Source organism: Doryrhamphus excisus, linkage group LG4, assembly GCF_037039965.1.
Source record: "Doryrhamphus excisus strain RoL-2023G ecotype Guam linkage group LG4, RoL_Dexc_Guam_v1.1, whole genome shotgun sequence".
Classification (NCBI taxonomy): domain Eukaryota; kingdom Metazoa; phylum Chordata; class Actinopteri; order Syngnathiformes; family Syngnathidae; genus Doryrhamphus; species Doryrhamphus excisus.
In genome coordinates this window covers 9455012-9475685 of record NC_136360.1, presented here as the reverse complement: position 1 = coordinate 9475685, position 20674 = coordinate 9455012, and the positions used below count along the sequence as shown (strand labels likewise).

The following is a 20674-nucleotide window of genomic DNA, read 5'->3' as shown; positions in this document are numbered from 1 at the left end:
GAACATGTCGAGACCACGCCCCTGTGCAAATGCGATTGGCCAGTTCATCCATTGGTCTACTTTTGTTAATAAAAGTGTCAATCGAAAGTATTTCCGCTTGTGGGCGTGAAACTGGCACACGACGTCATGTGATTGGTCGGTTCAGTCACATGACGACCACCCACCCTGAGCAGTGTATCGCAGTCGTGTTGGTGGTGCGTTTGAGGACGTGAAGTAACGCCCAAAACATAGCATTCTTTGTCCCTCAAACCTCTGCTCTTCAACGTAGTTTGGCCAAAAAAACAAACAAAATTCCACTGTTTGGCTAGTAAATGTATTCTGAATAATATTAAATGTGTTGTAACATCTAAACGTAAAACGTTTATACATCTGCATTGTTTGGGATATATAACCTTAATGAAGTAATGAAGAGTGTTGTGGGGCTTTGAATCTAATATGAAGTAAAGTTGTTAAACTGGTAATTTGACCACTTGGCTATTTGTGCATTGTGTAAGATGGTTTGAAGATTATATTTGAAGATTATATTATTATTACAAGGTAATGTATCAAATAGAAACTGTCTTCAGATACCAGGATAGCCTTCAAGATATCTATTTATTGTAAATACTGCCTGGTGTGGGCTCTGTAAGGCTATAATGGCATGAATGTATATTAGAATATATTACTATATACATTGTACAGTATATATATTATACAGTTGTGGGAATGTGTCAGAACGTTGTATATGTCAGTGATTGATAAATTAGACCTTTTGTTTGCCCAATGGGGTGGAGTCAAAAAAGAATGACCAAGGAGAAGGGTTGTGGCACACAGTGTGTACTCAACTTGCCAGGGAGAACTACAGCTAGCAAAAAAACTAACTAAAAAGAACTCCTTCGCCATGAACTCTGAAGCAAGCGTGAGAAAAGAAAATGCAGTTGGTTCTGTTTCAGAAAACAGGGAGTGGAGGGTACGTTATTAAACATGCACGCAGTGCACACAAGGTCTTATAAACGCAGCCTAACTTGTCGAGTGCATTTTCTTCCCAGTGCCCCTTCGGGGATGGACATATCCACAGAGAAGATGTGAGAAAGGTTTGGAAAGAATGCCAAGAGCAGAGCTTCTGGTACAGAGGTACGCAAATGTGTTCATGAACAATTTGGAATGCTGTTGCACAAGACGCGGAAGCGGTCGGGTTGAACTCATCCATCAAGCAAATGTGTTTTGTTTGCATTCTGCCTTATGCATCCAACTTCTGAAAACATTTCCATATGGGGACATGTTGTAACATGATAGCTATTAGTGCCCTGTTTAGTTACTGCGTGTTTGTCGAAGCACAATACGGAAATGTGATCTTTGACCTTGTGTTGAGATAGCCAGTCTAATCTTCAGGGGCACAAAGATACACAAAATTTATGGTTCGGTTCAATATGTTTCATTCATTCATTCATTCATTCATATTCTACCGCTTATCCTCACAAGGGTCGCAGGTGTGCTGGAGCCTATCCCAGCTGTTTTCGGGCGAGAGGCGGGGTACACCCTGGACTGGTCGCCAGCCAATCACAGGGCACATATAGACAAACACTCACACTCACATTCATACCTACGGACAATTTGGAGTTGCCAATTAACCTAGCATGTTTTTGGAATGTGGGAGGAAACCGGAGAAAACCCACACATGCACGGGGAGAACATGCAAACTCCACACAGAGATGGCCGAGGGTGGAATTGAACTCAGGTTTCCTGGCTGTGAGGCCTGAGCGCTAACCACTCCACGCCGTGCAGTCTCGATATGTTTCAATTTTATTGAATTGACAACATTTTTCTCGCCAAAAAATACATAAATATAGTAGAACTGTGACGCCTGTATCAAACTGTTCCATACAGATACACATATTGTTGCACCCCTACTAATCATATCACTTTCACTTTCTTTCCACAAACCACAAGTATCAGTACTTTTGAGGACTTCAGTGAATCTTACTTTCACACTGTGTTGTCCTTTTGTTTTTGCATGCAGCTCTTCCCTTCTCTTTGGGCAGCATGGCCATCACAGGGGCTCTCATCTACAATGGTAGACATGAAACATGGAATACAGCAAGTATTAATTACAATGACACGGCTTTGCTTTCATTAATTAATTGTATTTCTGTGCAGATGTTTGGAAAAAGTCAAAGCGATTTGGTCCTTTTCCCAAACTAGCAGGTGCGTGACCTCTATTAGTAAGCAGTCTGTTCTTTTACGAATGCCTGATTGTTAGTGATTATGTTTGTCAGTGGCTGGAATCCTCGGTTATGCAATGGGAAAAGCATCTTATGTCAGTACCTGTCGTCGCAAGTTCCAAGAGCTCGGGATCGAACCGATGTTTGGACCCTGGTCTGGCCCTGGACAAAGATCCTGTCATCATGTGTGCGAAGAATGTAAGAAAAAAACAGAAGCCACACCGGCACACTAAGGGACAATGCAAGAGGTATACATGTGCCATCTTTTGTTATGTCAATAAAGAATACAAATTTAGTGTCTGAACTACAGAATGACAATAAGCATCACAAAAAGTACATTAAGCATTTTTGTGTGTTTTACAAATGTAATATGTGTGTATTCCTCTACATTTTCAGCTTCACTCAGTGGTTCTCAACATGGACAATACAAGCAATATCTCTTGAGTCTCAAATGCCTAATAAAGACTTGGTCTGAACTTTTATGCGGTGTTGGATTCTTAAAAATAATCAGCACATATGACTACCAGGGAAGATGCAGTCACACCACTTACTCTAAGAAGGCAAACTAGCAGAAATAGGAAAGAAGAAGATTACTATAATGAGGTTTGGACATACATATCTAAATAGCTCCCTGTGTGAATATTGTAATGAAATAAAGAATGTAGAATGTATTAATTGTAGTAAATATAAGAATGAAAGAGGAAAAAATGAAAAATTGATTGAGAGTTGAAGATATTGTGGGGTTACAATCCAAGCATGTAGGGTTTAGGGACATACGTTCTTAAGGGAAACATGTTTAGATAAAAGGATTTAGTTGTTCCCATTTTTAGTATTAATATAATTTTGTTCCATTATTATATTTTATTAAATTTTTTAACCTTATTTATTTATAATTCATTTTTACTTTTGGTGTTTTTTAGTGTCTTGATCCACACTCCTTACCAGAAGGTGGCGTTAATGCGCACCATAACTTGCTGGCCAACCGACTATAAAATAACAAGACGAAGAAGAAGAAAGGCGGAAATTAGCAACACATCATTGATCGAAGAACTAACGCAAGTGCAGACTGTTTTTAATTATTCCTTTGTACTTATTCGCCATATGTGTGACGTGTGATAGAAAAACAGAATCAAAGCTTGTTTACGATGAGATAAACTCAGCGCCGGTTCTCTAATAAGCTTTTAGCGTGCTTGTTCTACTGGCTGCTAGAGTAAAGAGGACGCCGGTGTTAGCGACACTTCGTAAACATAGAGCGAGTACGATTGTGTAAAAATGTGTAAAGTCCAAATGTTTAGAGCGTTGGTGGAGCAGCGATTAAATGCTGCTGTTGAAGAGATATGTGGATTATTTGAAAGAATCATAGCAGAATACGAGGAGGAACTTTCTCGAACAAAAGAGGAGAAAGAACGACAGCGGGAAGTACTGGAGGCTGTCCTCGAGCCTCGCTTGCGCAAAGCAGGTTTGTACACTTTGCCCCAAGTCATCCTGTTCACATCATTTACTTTTAATAATTACACACAATCAACAGGGTACATTATTTCATTACTAAACTTTTTTCCGCGGATGAGGTATGCCAATTGGTATCGTAGAGCACATACAATTTATTACCGCCTCATATTTGTAACTTGTGTTGTTATTGTGAGTTATTTCCGGTAGGGTCCTATTTTCTTTTTTGATGAGATTTTGCTACCAACATTAATTTGTGGAATGGAATGTGATTATGAAAATAGCTCTTTAGCATTTAAAATAATGTAACCGAACAATTGCTCACTTGACTGTAATACACAGCATGACCCAAAATATTCATTCATTTTCTACCGCTTTTCCTCACGAGGGTCGCGGGGGTGCTGGAGCCTATCCCAGCTGTCTTCGGGCGAGAGGCGGGGTACACCCTGGACTGGTCGCCAGCCAATCACAGGGCACATATAGACAAACAACCATTCACACTCACATTCATACCTATGGACAATTTGGAGTGGCCAATTAACCTAGCATGTTTTTGGAATGTGGGAGGAAACCGGAATACCCGGAGAAAACCCACGCATACACGGGGAGAACATGCAAACTCCACACAGAGATGGCTGAGGGTGGAATTGAATCCTGGTCTCCTAGCTGTGAGGTCTGCACACTAACCACTCGACCGCCGTGCCACCCAACCAACAATATTATGAAACAATATTTTTTTCCTTTTGTAATAATAAATAATGACATTCATTCATTCATTTTCTACCGCTTATCCTCACGAGGGTCGTGGGGGTGCTGGAGCGTATCCCAGCTGTCTTCGGGCGAGAGGCGGGTTACACCCTGGACTGGTCGCCAGCCAATCACAGTAAATAATGATATATAAAACAATAAAATGTTGTTTATAGGTCAGAAAAGTGGAAAAAACATAATAGGTCTCCTTTAAACGTACTTAACTGTTAACATGTTTCTTATGTTTAAACACAAATGGTTGTATGCAAGTCAGGGAAAAAACTTGTCATATCTCACAACCTTTGGAAGTGCGCCTCTTCTGATTGGTTATTCAGCCTGCAGAGAGAGAACAGAAAGACAAATGACAAGCTCAAATAACATCTGCTTCTATGTTGTTCTGCAGAAAACCAGCAGGGGTCAGTGAAGAGACTAGAAGGGGTTACCTCTGAGCATCACGAGTGGTGCTCCAGTGTGTGGCAGGAGGAGCCACAGCACTCTCGCATTAAAGTGGAAGAGGAGGAAGTGGGCACCAATATGGATGGGGAGCAGCTTCAAGGGCCAGAGGAGGCTGACATCACCAAGTTCCCATTGACTGGTGTCCCTGTCAAGAATGAAAATGATGAAGACAAAGCTCAGGCTGATGGAGAGCATTGTGGAAGACCAGAATCAGACCGCCACCTTTCCCCACTCTCAGATCTGGACGACATGATGTCACACTCTTCTGAGGCTGATGACAGCGACGACACCAGAGAACCTGCTGAGAGTAACGACGACACACACTTTATATGCACAGAATGTGGCAAATCATTTGGCAAGATGAAAAATTTAAGACAACACATGATGACACACATTCAACGCAGTGACGCAGAGTTCAGCTGCCCTGAATGTGGCAAAATGTTTCCCATAAAAAGAAATTTGAATCGACACATGATGACGCATTCTGGAGTTAAGCCGCATGCTTGCTCTGTTTGCGGTAATAAGTTCTCGAGAAGTCACCACTTGAAAAGACACATGAGGCTACACACCAAGGAGAAGGTTTTCCCCTGTTCAGTTTGTACCAAAAGATTCTCACAGAGGTGCGACTTGGTGACACACATGCGAACACACAATCAGGAGCAATCTCTACCCTGCATGATGTGTGCGAGGGGATTCTCTAAAAAGTCCCATTTGGAGAGACACATCAGAACACACACAGGGGAGAAACCGTTTAGTTGTACTGTGTGTGAAAAAAGGTTCACACGCAAAGAACACATTAAATTACACAAGTGTTCTGGTGAGAAAAACAGTACCTGAACGTGTAATGGTTTAATTTATTTGAACAGTCATACAAATTACATTGGAATACATCACATCATACATTTTGCAGCTCCACAATAAGTAGGAAGAAGCAAAGCTGATGTAAGCCCACCCTATTCACTTCCTGTACTCCAAATGTAGGTGTGGGACTTGAAATGAAGCCGAAAAGCTCATGTTTTGTTAGTTGATGGATGATTTTTTTACCATCCAACATTTTGTAGTCCAATGAACATTTTCCCAGACCGAATGAAGTAAATGTGTTACTTATTCTAGTTATTGTGTTTACTTTGTATGACAGAGCTTTCCTTGGCAAGCAATGCAATCTACTGTATTATTGATAGTGCATTAAAACCTTCCACGGAGGTTGATTTAGCAATGACTTTCTTTCTTGGGCTGAATCGTTTTTCCCCCAAGATATGTGCCATAAAGGAGGACAATTGTTTAAAAAAATATTGCAGCCTCACTACAAATACTAGCAACAGTCTTGATGTGGTAGGCCATTATGTTGAGATGACTGACCATGGCTCGTTGGCATGCTGACGCAGTTGGACAACAGCATTTCTTCTATTGTGAGGATATGATTCAATCGTTCATTCATTCATTCATTTTCTACCGCTTTTCCTCACAAGGGTGGCGGGGGTGCTGGAGCCTATCCCAGCTGTCTTCGGGCGAGAGGCAGGGTACACCCTGCACTGGTCGCCAGCCAATCACAGGGCACATATAGACAAACAACCATTCACACTCACATTCATACCTATGGACAATTTGGAGTCGCCAATTAACCTAGCATGTTTTTGGATATTTTACTCTCTGGCCTATATTCTCTCGCCCAAGGACAGCTGGGATAGTCTCCAGCATACCCCGCAGCCCTAATGATAAGCGGCATAGAAAAGGGATGGATAAAAATCTAAATCTTAAAGTGAGCCCAGAACACTATTGCTGTAAGAATGTATGAAATTTATATTCACATATATACAATCGGATGCAAACAATACAAACAATTGTATTTTGTGTTCACTTGATCAAAAGTGTTAATTTCCGAGAAGTTTGGCTTTGAAGGTTTGTTTTCTGGTTGCGAGCGCGCAAATAGGTGTTGGTTACGTGCGCGCTCCCGACCGCGGTGACGTCAGTTCCCAGAGCCTGTGGCCTCTCAAACGCTGTGACGTGTGTTGTGGAAATGGCCGAGGAACAAGCCCAGAAGACAATGTTAAGCTTTTAAAGTCCATTAAACAAGCAAAGGAGGTGAACGACGTGTCTCTAGCGGACACGACGAACACCGCGAAGGGTATTAAAAAGAAGCCAACAAGCGACTCGAACCGCCCGGCTAGCCTTTTCTTCCCCGGTGGCTGAGGAGCCACCATGGAGGACATCAACTCTAATATCAACGCCGACTTGGAGGTGCGTAAGCTCCAGGACTTGGTGAAGCAGCTCGAAAAACAAAACGAGCAGCTGAGGGGTCGGTCCATAATGATGTCCGGTCACCACAGACCCCACAGCGCCGGCTACGAGTCGCCGTCGTCGCTTTCAGCGGGCGATCTGGGCGGCTTCCCCGGGGTGGGGTTCGCCGGGACGGGCGGCTACGGCGACCTGTTGGAAAACCGCCGCTGCCGGAGCCCTAGGCTGTCTTACGACGGCGTCAGCTTCAGGAGGATGTACGAATGCGACGGTGCCTCGGCCGCCACCTCCGGGTCGAGCCGGAACTCGCGTTATTCGGACGACGAGGGCGAAACGTCGATCCTGGACCAGGTCGAGATCTTAGACCTGGAGGACATGGACTGTCTGCATGAGGACGACGACAGCTGGTGAGTGTCCTGTCCCTTTTGATAGTTGTCGGACAGCTGGGGTGTACGTGAACGCACCACCGCGACGACCCTCGTCGGGCCTCTGGTGTTGACCTGTTGTGTGTGTATGTCACCGTAGACTGTAGCAAGGAGTGCCACTGCCAGCTCTCGGTTCACATTGCATGTGTTTAGGACTCTAGACAGTTGGTCTCCCAGCTGCTCATCTGCTGTTGTGATGCTGCACATTGGTGGCTTGTTGCAACAGTGGCGCTTGGGTGGACCAGTGCATCAGAGCTGTTTTCCTGTCTGGCAGCCATGGTTACAGTCCTCCTCCGAATTCCCTGCTGCCAAACACAAGTTGACCGTTACAGCTCCTGGGGTCCAAACACAAGAGCAGTCCTACCTCTAGCTCACCAAAGGGTCAAAGACTATGTGCTGCACTTTGTAGACATTGTGCCTCTATTTAATCACAAAAACAGCATAAAGACAACAACCACACTGTTTGAGTGGTGATCTTCTATTGTAAATAAAGTACAATTTAAATGTTGCTAGTCATATATAAAACAAAAATACCTCACCTCTCCTTAGTAGCTCCAATGGAATAAAGTTTGACTCCCCTACAAAAGAAAGAAATGCATAGTTAGATACAAGACACAGATGAACAACTTTTTAAAAATATTTAGTACAAAATGTGAGCAATGGATGTCAATATTTTTCTGGCAACAGTTGGTTTAAATATGATTTTATTTAGCATCTAGTTTCAAAAGGGAGCATTGTGCAAGTGTACCATACCAAAGTCTCAACAGTCTGATGTTATATTTGCGTAAGGCCTGGGCTCATAAGACCAGTCTCTTCTTCACAGGATGGCCTTAAAGCCCAGTGCTTTATTTTTTACATTTGGATCACAAATGTTACATCTGCATGCTCTTGTCCCCACAGGATGGTTTAGGTTATTTCAAAGATCCAAAGCAGATATTTGTACCACTTTGTTATCAGCTCTCAATCTCTGAATTAGCCTCTTAGCTTAGAGCAGGATGTTGATGTTCCACATGCAGCCTGTGTTGATGCGCTACAGAATGTCTTGGAACGTTTCATCACAGGGGACATCCTGCATGGCTGTGAGTGGAGCTGACAGCTGCTAGCTCTGATTAGCCTTAGCAGTGGAAGCTCCTTTTTTCTTCTAATCCTCTTCTCTAAAAGGGTCCAGACACTCATTGGTGAATTTTAAAAAGTAAGAGTTGTCTTGCAAGCTCAACACTCAGGACTCTAGGGCTTTTCAATTTGGACATGTGCCAGTTCATGCTTTAAAGTTTTTTACAAGCAGTGTCTTTAAAGTTGTTTTCACTGATTTTGTGAGCTATTGGAATAAGTGTTAATTTGTGCCAGTCACTGTTTACTGATGCTTGGTAACTCGGAGGTGAGGATGTGTTGAAAGCATTGTAGTTTGGTTCAGTATGATACAGAATTGTTTGCATTTCCATTGCCAAAATTATAGATCTGTACCACTTTTCCAACAGAACACATCCATCCATTTTCTATACTGCTTATCCTCACTAGCATCGCAGGTATGCTGGAGCCTATCCCAGCTGACTTTGGGTGAGAGGCCGGGGACTGGTTGCCAGCCAAAGGCAGGGCACATATAGACAAACGATAATTTACAGTCACGTTCATACCTTTGGAAAATTTGGAGTCAGAACATATTCTGTATATGCCACTTTCCACTATTCCACTTTTGTGCAACTGGATCATGGATAAATTGAGCCAGGATAGCCAAGATACATCGGCTTAATCCCTATCCTAGTTTTGTGCAACGGGCCCCAAGTGACGCCCCAAGTGGGTTTTGTCTTCCTTAATCTGTGTGAGTGCTCTAATCTCATTTGTTTACATGATACACATCTAAGTGTGGGAAAAGTATGGAATTTTGAATGTCAAGTCCATAAGAACCCTGTTAGTCTGCATGCATCACTCAAAACTGAAGATGATTACCGGTATATTAACAATTTTTACTACCACTCTATTGTCTATTGTATAGTGTAGTTTCCACTGCAGCAGATATCATTTGTTGCCAGCTTTTCCTTCAACCGAATGTTCTGTTGAGAATAAATGTGGTTCATGTTGAAAAAACCAAAAACCCTACAAAAACACTACTGTGGATTGTTTCCAAGCAGTACATTGACAGACACTGTAAGTATGACATCAACTTTTTGCTGATGTGATTTCAGGCTTTACGAGGCCAAGTTGAACAGTCCTCTGCAGAAAGCGCTGAGCCCCGTTGTCTGGTGCCGCCAAGCCCTCGACAACCCAAGCCCCGACATGGAGTTAGCCAAGCGCTCGCTCATCCACAGACTGGACCTCACTATGTCAGGTAATGGACAGCCCCTGCTATCACTACCATCTACTATCTCAAGCACCTCAAATTAGTGATCACTCAAAATCCATTAGTAGATCCAAGGATCCAAGGATTTTTGCTCTGCTGTGGAACATAGAACCCCAGGGAGAAACATGCCTGTTTTACCTTGTTTTTTGGATATCCTGTATGAAACATTCAGGTTCTAACTTAAATAACTCTGTCCTTGAAAGTCAAAAGAAGATCGGTAAATGTAGCACCAACTGACTTGAATCCATCTTGGTCCATAATCAATATTTTGCCTTTTTGGTCCATAGCACAAGGGTCCTTTGGATCCTTAAAGCCCCCGCAATTGTTTTGTAACTGTATTTTTCAACTCTTCTACATGCCCCTATTGCCACCAGCAACAGACATATAGAACATTAAGCATACTGGACTGATTAGCAGTGGTTCTGAAACTACGTAGCTTAAAGTTTGGTGTCTGACACTTTTGGTATGATTGTGTTCCACTTGTCTTTTTTGACTGCCTCTAAATATAGTGGGGTCCCTCACCCGGCAGGGTGTGTGTGTGTGGAGGGGAGGGGGCACGCCTCCTTGTGACTAAACTCAGAAGGTTCCGTTTCTATTTTGACAGCGGTATTCTCATGTGTCGCTTGCAACCAACCAGTATGACGTGATTGCTGTCATACAAAACAATCCACACCTGGACATGTAGACGCCAAAATATTAATCAGTCCATTTTTAATGTAAATTGCAAACGCACTATCCAGTTCTGGAGCTCTGGAGTCGCTTCAGTGTTACACTCCTCATTCTCCACTTTACCGCATTGCTCTGTTTTCTCGCTGCCCTCAGTTTCTTCTTGAATAAAGGTGCAAATACAGACACATTTCGTCATATAAATAAATAGGAACACTGAAATGTGTCAACACCCATTAGTATATTCATATGTGTATTAATGATGTTGTTTAATTAATGCAAATCACTTCTGTAATCAGAATTATTGACAACAGAAATAACTACAACAACTCAAAAATAAGACAGGAAATAATTCACAGTCAGGGAACTAGCAATAATAGAGCACTGCAGAAGTGATGACACAAGTTAGATGGGTTGAAGCACAAATGGTCAGTATGAGCACAGGCCAGCTGGGGCCGAGAGAGGGGGGGTGTATCGTGGCCATGTCCAGCTCGGTGCGAATGGACTAGAGCGAGCATGTCCTTATGCGAGGAACAAATACCCTTAGCCTAAAGACACTCCGTCTCCTCCAGTGTTAGGGTTTGTTGATGTGTGCAAGGTCCCCAAGCCGAGCCTCTGGAGTCTAATGATTGGAGAGTGAGCCACTGTACCCTCACTGAAAAGACCTTTGAGGACTAACACATTCTGCTGATGTGTGACCAGCACTGACATCATGAGTGTAAGTTAGGAAGAAGGATCACGTCACCCTCCAGGCGACTCTATTATGTCGAACACGCAGCACATCTTCACTCAGACACACCCTCCATAATTTCTCTCTCCTCCTCGCTAAAACATGTTGCCATGGTGCTGGGTTTGTGGTAGCGACAGAAAGAAGACGGGTGGTGTTTAGTTTGTCTGCATCCACCGAGCCGGTTGTACGTCAGCTCCTTGGCCTTGGTTCCACAGCGAGCAAGAACAGGGAGGAGACATGTTTGAGATAATTGTCTCAGTTTATCCGACACACGCCTCACGGGCAGGAAAATTCTATCTCTGAGCATAGTCTGTTGTTGACACAGACTTTCAGGCTGCTCTCCTAAGTGGTATTCAACCCTACAGATGTTTTCCACCATCTGCTCAGTTTGTCTACCTAACCTAACTTCTCACTGCGGGTGTAAACCGCTTATCCACTGTGCTGCCCTTTCTTCACCATTCTTTGTCTTGTTGTATTACTTCACAGCCAGTAGACAGCCAAAGAAGCGCCACCCTCTACGTCCTTCTCCTCCTCAGCCCTCTGGCTCTTCTTGTCCTTGTGTGGCGTGCTTGGTGGACCACGCAGTCTTCTCTCGCTCTGTGTGACACCAATCACAGCCTGCTACACAAAGTTCTCGGACAACTTGTCTTGTTATAGGATGCTGTGTTCTGAGGACACGTTCATTATCCGCTTTGTCATGGTTGACTTTAACCTGCATTCTTTAGCGAGTGGTGCTGCCCTGCCCCAAAAAAACTTTAGTTCTAATTTTGGAACCTATTGTGCTACACCTGAGTGAAAGTGTTCTAAAATATCCCTGGGATGGCAGTGTAATGTATTAAAGTGCGACACAGTCTACTGCCTTTGTACTCTACCCGTTCAATGGCCACTACCTAAATAATGCAGGATGACAAAGTGGGGGTGGAGCTGATATGATTCCTTTCTGTGGGAACTTCAACATCTCCAAAGGTGAACCTTTGCAAAAACTAGTCATGTCAGAGCAGTAATGGGGTTCCCGATTCGGCATGCAAGCTAGTACAAGAACAGGACGTGCCCAGCAAGTTTTAGCACAGACCCCATGACTTGAGACTTCACACTCGCTTGAATTGTCCTCTCACTTGAATGCTGTCTATTGTGGAACGTGTGCCCGTATGCTCGCCATACGCTTTAATGGACTGCAAGCAAAACACTATCGGCCTTGTCGTTGACAAGCCCCCACTCTACTTGTTGCTCGAATAGCTACTAGTCTGTTTGGAAAACACTTGGATGTTTGTTCCTTGCACATTATACAATTCAGATTCTGTGTCATTGTAGCCAACAAGCGGCGGAGTCTCTACGGGAGTGGATACAACCAGCAGGTTACCTATGGTAGCCCGTACAGCACAAACGCCGCCAACAGTCCCTACAGCAGCGGCTTCAACTCACCCTTGTCCACCCCCAGCAAGGTGCCCATCGTCAGGCAGCAGCTGATGCCCGTAAACTCAGGTAACATCTCTTGACCGTGGGAGATTGTAGATGTGTTTCCACCTGAATGGTATTGTTCAGTTTAGGTTGCAGCAGTGCAATCTGAAATGGTGGGGTCTATTAATTGTCAGTTATACAAATAAAGGAAGGCGAAAGAAGAAACAAAAGACAACAGTGATGGACATTCTTCTGCCTTGTGTCTAATGTCGCCCTTTGGGTACCCCCAAAGATGGGTGCTAAGACATGGCTTTGTACTGTTCAGTTACTTTTGTACTCTCACATTTGCTATAATTCTTGGTCAGAGAAGAAAATAACCAAAATATACTGCTTGGTTTCTTCCTCTCCAGCACATCAGCGGAACACAGCATCAGAAAGGAATCCACCGGCTGTCAGCCCACAGTCATCAGTAGACAGCGAACTGAGCACCTCCGAGATGGATGAAGACTCCGTCGGCTCCTCGACAACTTACAAACTCAACAATGTCAACGATGTCCAGATTCTAGCGCGCATGCAGGAAGAGAGTAAGTGGTGCCCTCAGTTTCCAAACAGCTTTCCAGATGTGTAACCATGCTTTTCTTCAGGTCTAAGACAGGACTACGCCGCCTCAGCATCCAGGCGGAGCTCAGGTTCATCCTGCCACTCGCTGCGACGCAGCACATTCAGTGACCAGGAGCTGGACACACACAGCCTGGAGGACGAAGAGGAGGCGGTGCACCCAGCCTTCCACCTGCCCTCCAACCGCTTCAGCCCTTCCCCTCGGCACTCGCCCCGCGCCTCCCCGAGGAATTCGCCCCGTTCACGCTCCCCTGCCCGCTCCATTGAGTACAGCCACGGCCGCGGATCGCCTCAGCCCGTCATCAGCCGCCTGCAGCAGCCTCGCCACTCGCTGCAGGGTCACAGCCATGACATGCAGACCAATGTGGTGAAGAATGAAGGTGAGCACAACCGGCGAGGTCATGCGCCACATCAGACTTGTGTTTTCAACCAACATTTTTGTACCGTTACAGAAAAACTCCGTCGTAGTCTTCCCAACCTCACACGCTCCTCTGCGGTGCCGCTTCAGGGCCCAGAGCCTGTCAAGAACAGCCGAAGCTGCGAGTCCAACCTGCAGGTGCCAAATGGCGGGTCTCCTCGGCACCAGAGCCCGTCAGCTCGTAAGTACACCACACACGTTATTGTTAACTCTTTGCCTCTTTCACCTGTCAGTATAATGCAGCTTTGTTGAACAGTGTGGCGAGGAAAGAGTTAACGTGTTAGTTTGCTCTCTATGGGGCGAGCGATGCAACATGACAGGCTGTCTTGTTGTGGCTAATCAGCACCATTCCAAACACCACAAAACGCTGCAAAGGCTTGGCAGGGCTGTTAAACAATTCTTCCTCACTCCACACACTTGTCTTAATCTCACCTCGAAGGAAAAGTGTCCTATCAGTGGCAGCTTTATGTACTTGGGGGAGATTAACGTCCTGACACAAGTGTTTGGACTATCCATTTGATCTAATCCTTTAATGTGGGACGAAGTTAATGGTTGTTCTTAATCTGGGAGATGTAATCCCTCTCTGTTACACGAGGCACGGCATGGAGGAGGTCAAAGTGCAATCTTGAGTTTGTGAAACATGCCTCTATCCTCTCACAGCCTTTGAGCCGCTTGTGCATTAGTGGGACTTTTGTTAACGAGTACTCTTCATCTTTAACAAATCCACTCTTTGGCTTTGGCACTGACAGCATGTATCTCCTAAACCACATCCCTTCATCTCCTTGTTGCCGGCTTGGCTTGCCAGTTTAAGGGCTGGCAAATGTTTGGCTGCGGCGACCTCTGGTGGTATGCAAACCGCACTGCAGGCCCCTCTGTGCCTCTTCCGCTTTGACTCTGTCAGGAGGTAGGGAGTGAGTGGCCTGCTGAAAATGTGTCTATTTTTCAACAGCAGCACCTCAGTCCCTGAGACACTCGCGCCCCTCAAGCCCAGCCCCCAAATCCAAACAGCACCTCCAAACCCCGGTGGCCCGGCGAGGTAACAGCCAACCAGCATCATACACTCTCTGGTGGACTGGGTGAAATGTTGGATCACGTATGATTAGGGAGGTGGAGTAAGTCTTGCCAAGGAGGGTTGCTTCACACTTATGGCTCGGCTTTCCCTGGTCTGAAGCAGCTGTGCGTGTTTTTCCAAGCGCACGCAAATGGGTCAAACACAGCATGTGACAGCCCTCTCTTCTCCTATTGGTCGGAGCAAGAAGCTAAACAGGAAGAAGGTCAAGAAATAATGACAGGAACACAGAGCTAATAAAAACTCCATCATGAGCTCTTGAATACTGATATGAACAATCTAGCGGGCTACAGCACACCAGTGAATATTAAGGGAATGTCCTGACTAACTGGATAAGGGCATGCTAAACTGCGGTCAACTGCTTATTCGTTTTAATATGTACAGTATTTACATCAATTAATATAATAAATAATGAGTTAATATCATTTAGGGCAAGGGTGGGCAAAGTTTTTTCGACTCGCGTGCCACATTGGGTTAAAAGATGTGGCATAGGGGCCATCTATATAAAGGTGGTCATCAAACAGGATGACATATTGCTCACAGTGTAACGAAAGGAAAACAACACATCCACAGCAATACATCACATAAATCAACTACTACCCAGTGAGTGATAAAAACTAAGTGCGAAACAACACATAACTTAAAACTGTCATTTACAAATGCCCACAAAGCATGCTGGGTAGTCAAGCTGCAACAACACTATGAACTATGAACAATAAAACATTGGATTACATATTTATGTATTTGATCACATGGTGCTTTAGGTTTCGATGTTAAAGGTTTACAAAAAATAATTTGGAACTACCCGGCAGGCGCTTGGCGGGCCTGATGTGACCTGCAGTCTGCCCACCCCTGATTTGAGGTCTTTCCTGATTGGTCCATTTGTGAAAAACATACACAAAATAAGTGTCTACTTAAAGATAAATCAGAACGGAGCCACGAAGGTTGAGGAAAAACATCTGTGGCACCGCTGCTCTGAGCCACATCCTGGGACCTAGCCTCACCCTTCGCTGACTGACCTAAGGCCTGTCTCTGTTGTCTTTGTCTAGTCCCGCTCTCCTGTTGCTTTGGCGATGAAGGTGACTTTAGTGAGTATTCCCTGACTGGCTCACGACTCTTGTTGTTCATGTTGTCGTGTTTGTGGCTCCTCCACAGCGTGGTTGTGTTTGTCTGTGTTGTGCATGTCATCACATTTAGAACTAGAATGGCACTCGGTGGAGGGCAGACCTCCACCAAGGCCACATTCCCACTGCTACTTGGCTTGATGTGGATCTACTCGCCATAGACACGTGAACTGATGTAGATGGTACTACAAAGTACTATTTTGAAGTCAGTGCTGAGCAGATACAGTATGGGTGGTTGCTCATTGGTTCTAACTTTTTAAGATACACGGCAAGAAACGTCAACACCTCAACACATGTGCTAATATTAACTTGTGTTTTATCTTTGCAGTATTATACTCCACAGTCTTACACTTCACGGCAGCACACCATTTTATGTGAACGCAGTTTAATCAGCCCCAAATTAAACACATAAAAGATACCCAAATTAGCATTACTGACTGAGAAATATTGCGTTTAATGTTAAAGGTGAGAAAATTTACATCTGAACCAGAATTTCACCAACCCACAGTTTTTGTGTAGTACTGTTCACGGTTAAGCATGAACAAAAGAATAGGATGAAAAACAAAGCATAACCTCCTTGGCAGAGGTAATGATGGTATGATTTCTTTTGGAGTTGATTTTGTTCTATTCTGTTTCTCATTGCTAAACATGGTAAGCATGGTTGGTAAAGACATACTTCATGCTTTGTTCCCAACATTGTCCAGTTCGTTGTCATACTCATCATGCTAACTTTTAGCACTTAGCTTCCATATAAGTGTGTCGTGTCATGTTTTCTTTTCCTGTTCCCCAGTTCCAGCGTCCAGTAAGCTGCGGACCCCGGCCACGCCCTCGCCCCTTGCCTTGAGGCAGCCGGTCAAGGCCACCACCAACCCCACCTGTGTCGCTGGCTCCACCCCTGGACGCTCCCTGGCTCCGCCTCGCAGTGGCCTGCCTCGCCCCAGTGCCCCGGCAGGTGGCAGTGGGGGCATCCCTCTTCCTCGTAGCAAGCTAGCTCAGCCTGTACGCAGGTAAACGGAAACGTCCCCACCACCCCAAAAAACTCATGTTGACAAGTGTTAACTTAAGTCTTCTTTTAGAACTCTGCCAGCTCCACGGATCTACAGCGGCACCAGGGAGAACTTAAGGGAGGGCTACTAACGTGTTGCTGAGGTGAGCCCGCAGAGGGCGCTCTCCTCAAACATATAGAGGAAGACCACATGGCACTTTATCTACCTTGATGACTTTTTAGTGACAATGCCCCAGGAATATTTAATTAAAAAATAAAGAGTAATAGGAATAAGAACCCTCCATCGTGTCCAGGATGGGGTCACGCATGCAAACGGCCAAAAGAGAACGCCAAAGAACAAACACCTGCCTGCTTCACCACAGACAGCATGCCGGCGCTCTCGCCCGTGTCGCATCCTTATTCTCAGCGACCTCCGGGATGACGTCAACAAGTCACCTCTTGATGGCTTACGAGTGAGCTTTGTGACGTCATGGAATGACCTCCACGACAATGCCAATGGAGAATGACGGCCACACTGAAAGTAAATCTTTCCTCTTGTACAAAGCACCTAGAGAGAATGCACAACTTAATTTATTGAAATCACTTCAAGGGATCCTCCACTGTTTGGACAAGTTTCACATAATAGCAGTGTCTTAAAGTTTTTATCATATCCAAAAAACTACATTTAAAAAAACGCCACCAGAACGCTAGTGCTTAACACTTGTGACCCCAGTTGGGATATTTACTTTGCAAACTACTACCCATGATATGATGTCATCATACAAAATGGCACCACCCATGTTTTGGATTGAGTTTTATCAGTTCATATCCTTTTAGTTTTATCCAAACAGTGGAGGATCACATTAAAGACGTCACACGTCTGTTCCAGTATTTACCATTTTTCAAATGTGCATTTGAATATCGATTGCAAGCTAAAGCTCCAAAGCATTACTTGACTTGCTGTCTTTCTTTCCAAAGGTTCAAGTTGTAATTTTTCCATGCAGTGCTTTGAACATTTAGTTACGGTTCAGGTCTGAACGTCTCAGGCAGATCCAAGGTGACAATGAAACAAAACCACTGGCACTGACCTTGACCACGACAGTCTTGATTGTTTTACTGACTACCACAGTTCATCGTGATGTTGCACATTTTGAGACAAAGCTGGCAAAACACAGCTATCTTTGCTCATCCTGGACAGTTAATCGTAATGATGTCACATGATCTGTTGGAAAATCAGCATTTCATTTTTGACAACCTTGTTTTTTTTGTAAGTTCAGCCAATTAAAGGTCACTGTTATTGGCTCCTTACACCTTACAGTGTGCCATTCATGCTTTAAAAATGAGAAATAGAAGAACTATGATGTTAGAAGAAAAAAGTGTGTCCATGTTGGGGAAGCTCATCTGCTAAATTGGTGTGGTGGCTTGTTTTAACTAGTGCCTAATTTTAAGAAGTGTCACATGATTTTAAGTGTCTGTTCATTATCATTTTGGTTGTGCCAATTTCTGGTTTTGCAAAGTTTACTGGCATTTTTGCTTTTATGATTTTTTTGCCTGCCTGCCTATTTTTGTAATGGAATGAATACATTTATTATTATTATAATTGCTTTGAAAAAATGTTTGAATATGCGCCTTCATATTTATAGCTCATCACTCATTGTGTAAATGTAAAAAAACAACCCTATTTATTAAATAGAAAGGTGCCTCGGACGACATGCAGACTCAGTGGGAAGAATGTTGCAAAAAGACCAACCACACCTTTTGTGTGCCACTTTTTGTTATTCGATCCTTTTTAAAAATACACAAACATGAATTTTTTTTTGTGTAAAGTCACATTTCAAATAAAAGTGGAATTCTTTTAACTTTTCTAAAAAAAATGTATTTTCCATTTGCTCATGGTGTTGGTCGTTTCAGATACACTACATGAAACTGATGTTGCATTATCTCAACAGATAATAACTTTCGCCACATATACAAATATAATACATGGTAAATGAGTATGAAGACTCATGTACAGTACCTGATAGGGTGAGTCTTGTCACTTATCCAACCTGTATAGGAACAATAAATGATAACTTCACTTTTAGTTGCTCATTTGGATCCAGAAATAGCTTTTATAAAATGGCAAAAGATTATGCTTATAATAGCAAGGTGAAGTAAACATCAAAAATGCTTTGCCACAGGCTGCAACAGCAGGAACTACGCTACGTATGGTGATGCAGATCTTCCTCGATGGTATTCCTTAGAGCATCCATTGTCAGCATGTTCTCCCCATGCGTGCATGGGTTTTCTCCAGGTTTCCTTCCACATTCCAAAAACATGCTAGGTTAATTGTCCATAGGTATGAATGTGAGTGTGAATGGTTGTTTGTCTATATGTGCCCTGTGATTGGCTGGCGACCAGTCCAGGGTGTACCCCGCCTCTCACCCGAAGACAGCTGGGATGGGCTCCAGCATGCCTGCGATCCTCGTGAGGATAAGCGGTACAGAAAATGGATGAATTATATCACCATTTATGATCAATTCCTATATCGTTCACAGCTAGCGGCACAAACCGGAAGTCCTTTTAAGTACTCGAGAATGTGACCAATCACAGCAAAGTAGGTGGGCCTGGAGGCGGGCCATGGGTGGAATACATCAAAACAGACTGTTTTCGCTGAAACCATGAGATCCGGAGAAATACAGCTGAATAGGGGCAGATTCTGGAAGAACTAGAAAGCTTTGTGTGCGGGTGTGTGTAGCTGCTCTGTAGGAGTCTACAACTCAATACAAAGGGTTGAAAAATGAGCATAATAGGCCCCCTTTAAACACTCAAATGTCAATATTAATTTGAATCGTAATGATCTATCGCTTGGACACAATAAATTATTAGATGACTCACCATATTCACTCCTTGTGAAGTTGTGCCTCGTCCTGTTCGGCTGTAGCGTTTTTGTAGCCTTGTTAAAACATTGTTCCTGTTGTAGTGTTTTACTTCTCCTTGTAGTCCTTCATGAAGCGAAGATTCATCGACAGTATTCTATAATGGCGCCCTAGAAACACAGCAGTGGTACACAAAGGAGATTGATTTTTACAATGGTCTACAGTCAAGCAGAACGCAGAACACAAAATGAATGGGTTCTCCCTGGCCAATCAGGACTGTTGTGGCTGGCTACACATACTGAGAGGACTAGACACGTCTTCGAGTATACAACACCCTCTACTGGAAGCAGTAGTAAATACAATACACATACAACTGACCACTGATAGGTTGCTCTAAAACACCACAAGAAGACAGAACACCATGCATGTTCATATGCTGTTAAAATAAAATTGCACTTTAAAACCCATGATGTAATGAGGGAACACTGTGCATCAAAGGCCAAGCCTTAGAAATGTGCTGATATTAAAGGGGCTGATCTCTGTGGGATCTACACCATCAGTTGGAGATTCACATCTGCTCAAAATTGCTTGGTGTTCAAGACTCATTCATCAGAATTTACATGATGGTCTCTCCCTCTAATTCTGCATAGAAAGACATCCTTGAATAAAACGTCTTAATGTGATTACATTTGGTAAAAGGCTTGTGCATACCAGGAAGCAGGTGACATACACAAACATCATTCTTTCATTACATACCTGGAGCCTAACATTAGTTTAATGGCTGTGTTTCAAGGGGAGGAGGGAGGAGACTTGACGACAGCCCTGAGCCACCCACCCACCGCAGCAGCCCGTCCTGTCCTCCGTTGTCCTGCTTCAGACCGCCTGACGTCAGTGCTTTTTATTTCCTGTGTGTGATATCAGCAGCTGATAGCTCATAGAGGGCCCCGGCTATCTGCAGAC

At 44.0% G+C, this 20674-nt stretch overlaps 3 protein-coding genes across 6 annotated transcripts; all 3 read left to right on the top strand.

Annotated features, from left to right (window-relative positions):
• Positions 1–779: 779 nt before the first annotated feature.
• Positions 780–2678, top strand: ociad2 (OCIA domain containing 2). The gene is made up of 6 exons (XM_058073897.2): positions 780–949; positions 1029–1113; positions 2000–2053; positions 2137–2184; positions 2256–2449; positions 2598–2678. Exons 1-5 carry the CDS (start codon positions 881–883, stop codon positions 2432–2434), a joined length of 435 nt encoding a protein of 144 aa, XP_057929880.2. The 5' UTR covers positions 780–880; the 3' UTR covers positions 2435–2449; positions 2598–2678.
• A 540-nt stretch (positions 2679–3218) lies between these two features.
• LOC131129080 (uncharacterized) lies at positions 3219–6286 on the top strand. The gene is made up of 2 exons (XM_058072211.2): positions 3219–3660; positions 4798–6286. Exons 1-2 carry the CDS (start codon positions 3474–3476, stop codon positions 5685–5687), a joined length of 1077 nt encoding a protein of 358 aa, XP_057928194.2. The 5' UTR covers positions 3219–3473; the 3' UTR covers positions 5688–6286.
• Positions 6287–6799: 513 nt separating this feature from the next.
• On the top strand, positions 6800–18816 carry slain2 (SLAIN motif family, member 2). Of its 4 annotated transcripts, XM_058072191.2 has the most exons (10): positions 6800–7492; positions 9694–9836; positions 12556–12726; positions 13053–13226; positions 13287–13640; positions 13713–13859; positions 14628–14714; positions 15797–15835; positions 16662–16878; positions 16948–18816. In XM_058072191.2, exons 1-10 carry the CDS (start codon positions 7050–7052, stop codon positions 17006–17008), a joined length of 1836 nt encoding a protein of 611 aa, XP_057928174.2. In that variant the 5' UTR covers positions 6800–7049; the 3' UTR covers positions 17009–18816. The 4 variants fall into 4 exon arrangements, with proteins under 4 accessions (XP_057928174.2, XP_057928176.2, XP_057928175.2 ...); XM_058072193.2 differs by lacking the exon at positions 14628–14714; XM_058072192.2 differs by lacking the exon at positions 15797–15835.
• The last annotated feature ends 1858 nt before the right edge of the window (positions 18817–20674 follow it).

What these genes read in the sequence shown, in the direction of transcription:
- LOC131129080 (XM_058072211.2), top strand. Translation starts at nt 3,474, where the DNA reads ATGTGTAAAGTCCAAATGTTTAGAGCGTTGGTGGAGCAGCGATTAAAT. An exon ending in GCCTCGCTTGCGCAAAGCAG is followed by an intron (nt 3,661 to 4,797) that starts GTTTGTACACTT and finishes GTTGTTCTGCAG; the next exon opens with AAAACCAGCAGGGGTCAGTG.
- ociad2 (XM_058073897.2), top strand. Translation starts at nt 881, where the DNA reads ATGAACTCTGAAGCAAGCGTGAGAAAAGAAAATGCAGTTGGTTCTGTT. An exon ending in AGGGGCTCTCATCTACAATG is followed by an intron (nt 2,054 to 2,136) that starts GTAGACATGAAA and finishes ATTTCTGTGCAG; the next exon opens with ATGTTTGGAAAAAGTCAAAG. An exon ending in TCCTTTTCCCAAACTAGCAG is followed by an intron (nt 2,185 to 2,255) that starts GTGCGTGACCTC and finishes TATGTTTGTCAG; the next exon opens with TGGCTGGAATCCTCGGTTAT.
- slain2 (XM_058072191.2), top strand. Translation starts at nt 7,050, where the DNA reads ATGGAGGACATCAACTCTAATATCAACGCCGACTTGGAGGTGCGTAAG. An exon ending in ACTGGACCTCACTATGTCAG is followed by an intron (nt 9,837 to 12,555) that starts GTAATGGACAGC and finishes GTGTCATTGTAG; the next exon opens with CCAACAAGCGGCGGAGTCTC. An exon ending in CTAGCTCAGCCTGTACGCAG is followed by an intron (nt 16,879 to 16,947) that starts GTAAACGGAAAC and finishes GTCTTCTTTTAG; the next exon opens with AACTCTGCCAGCTCCACGGA.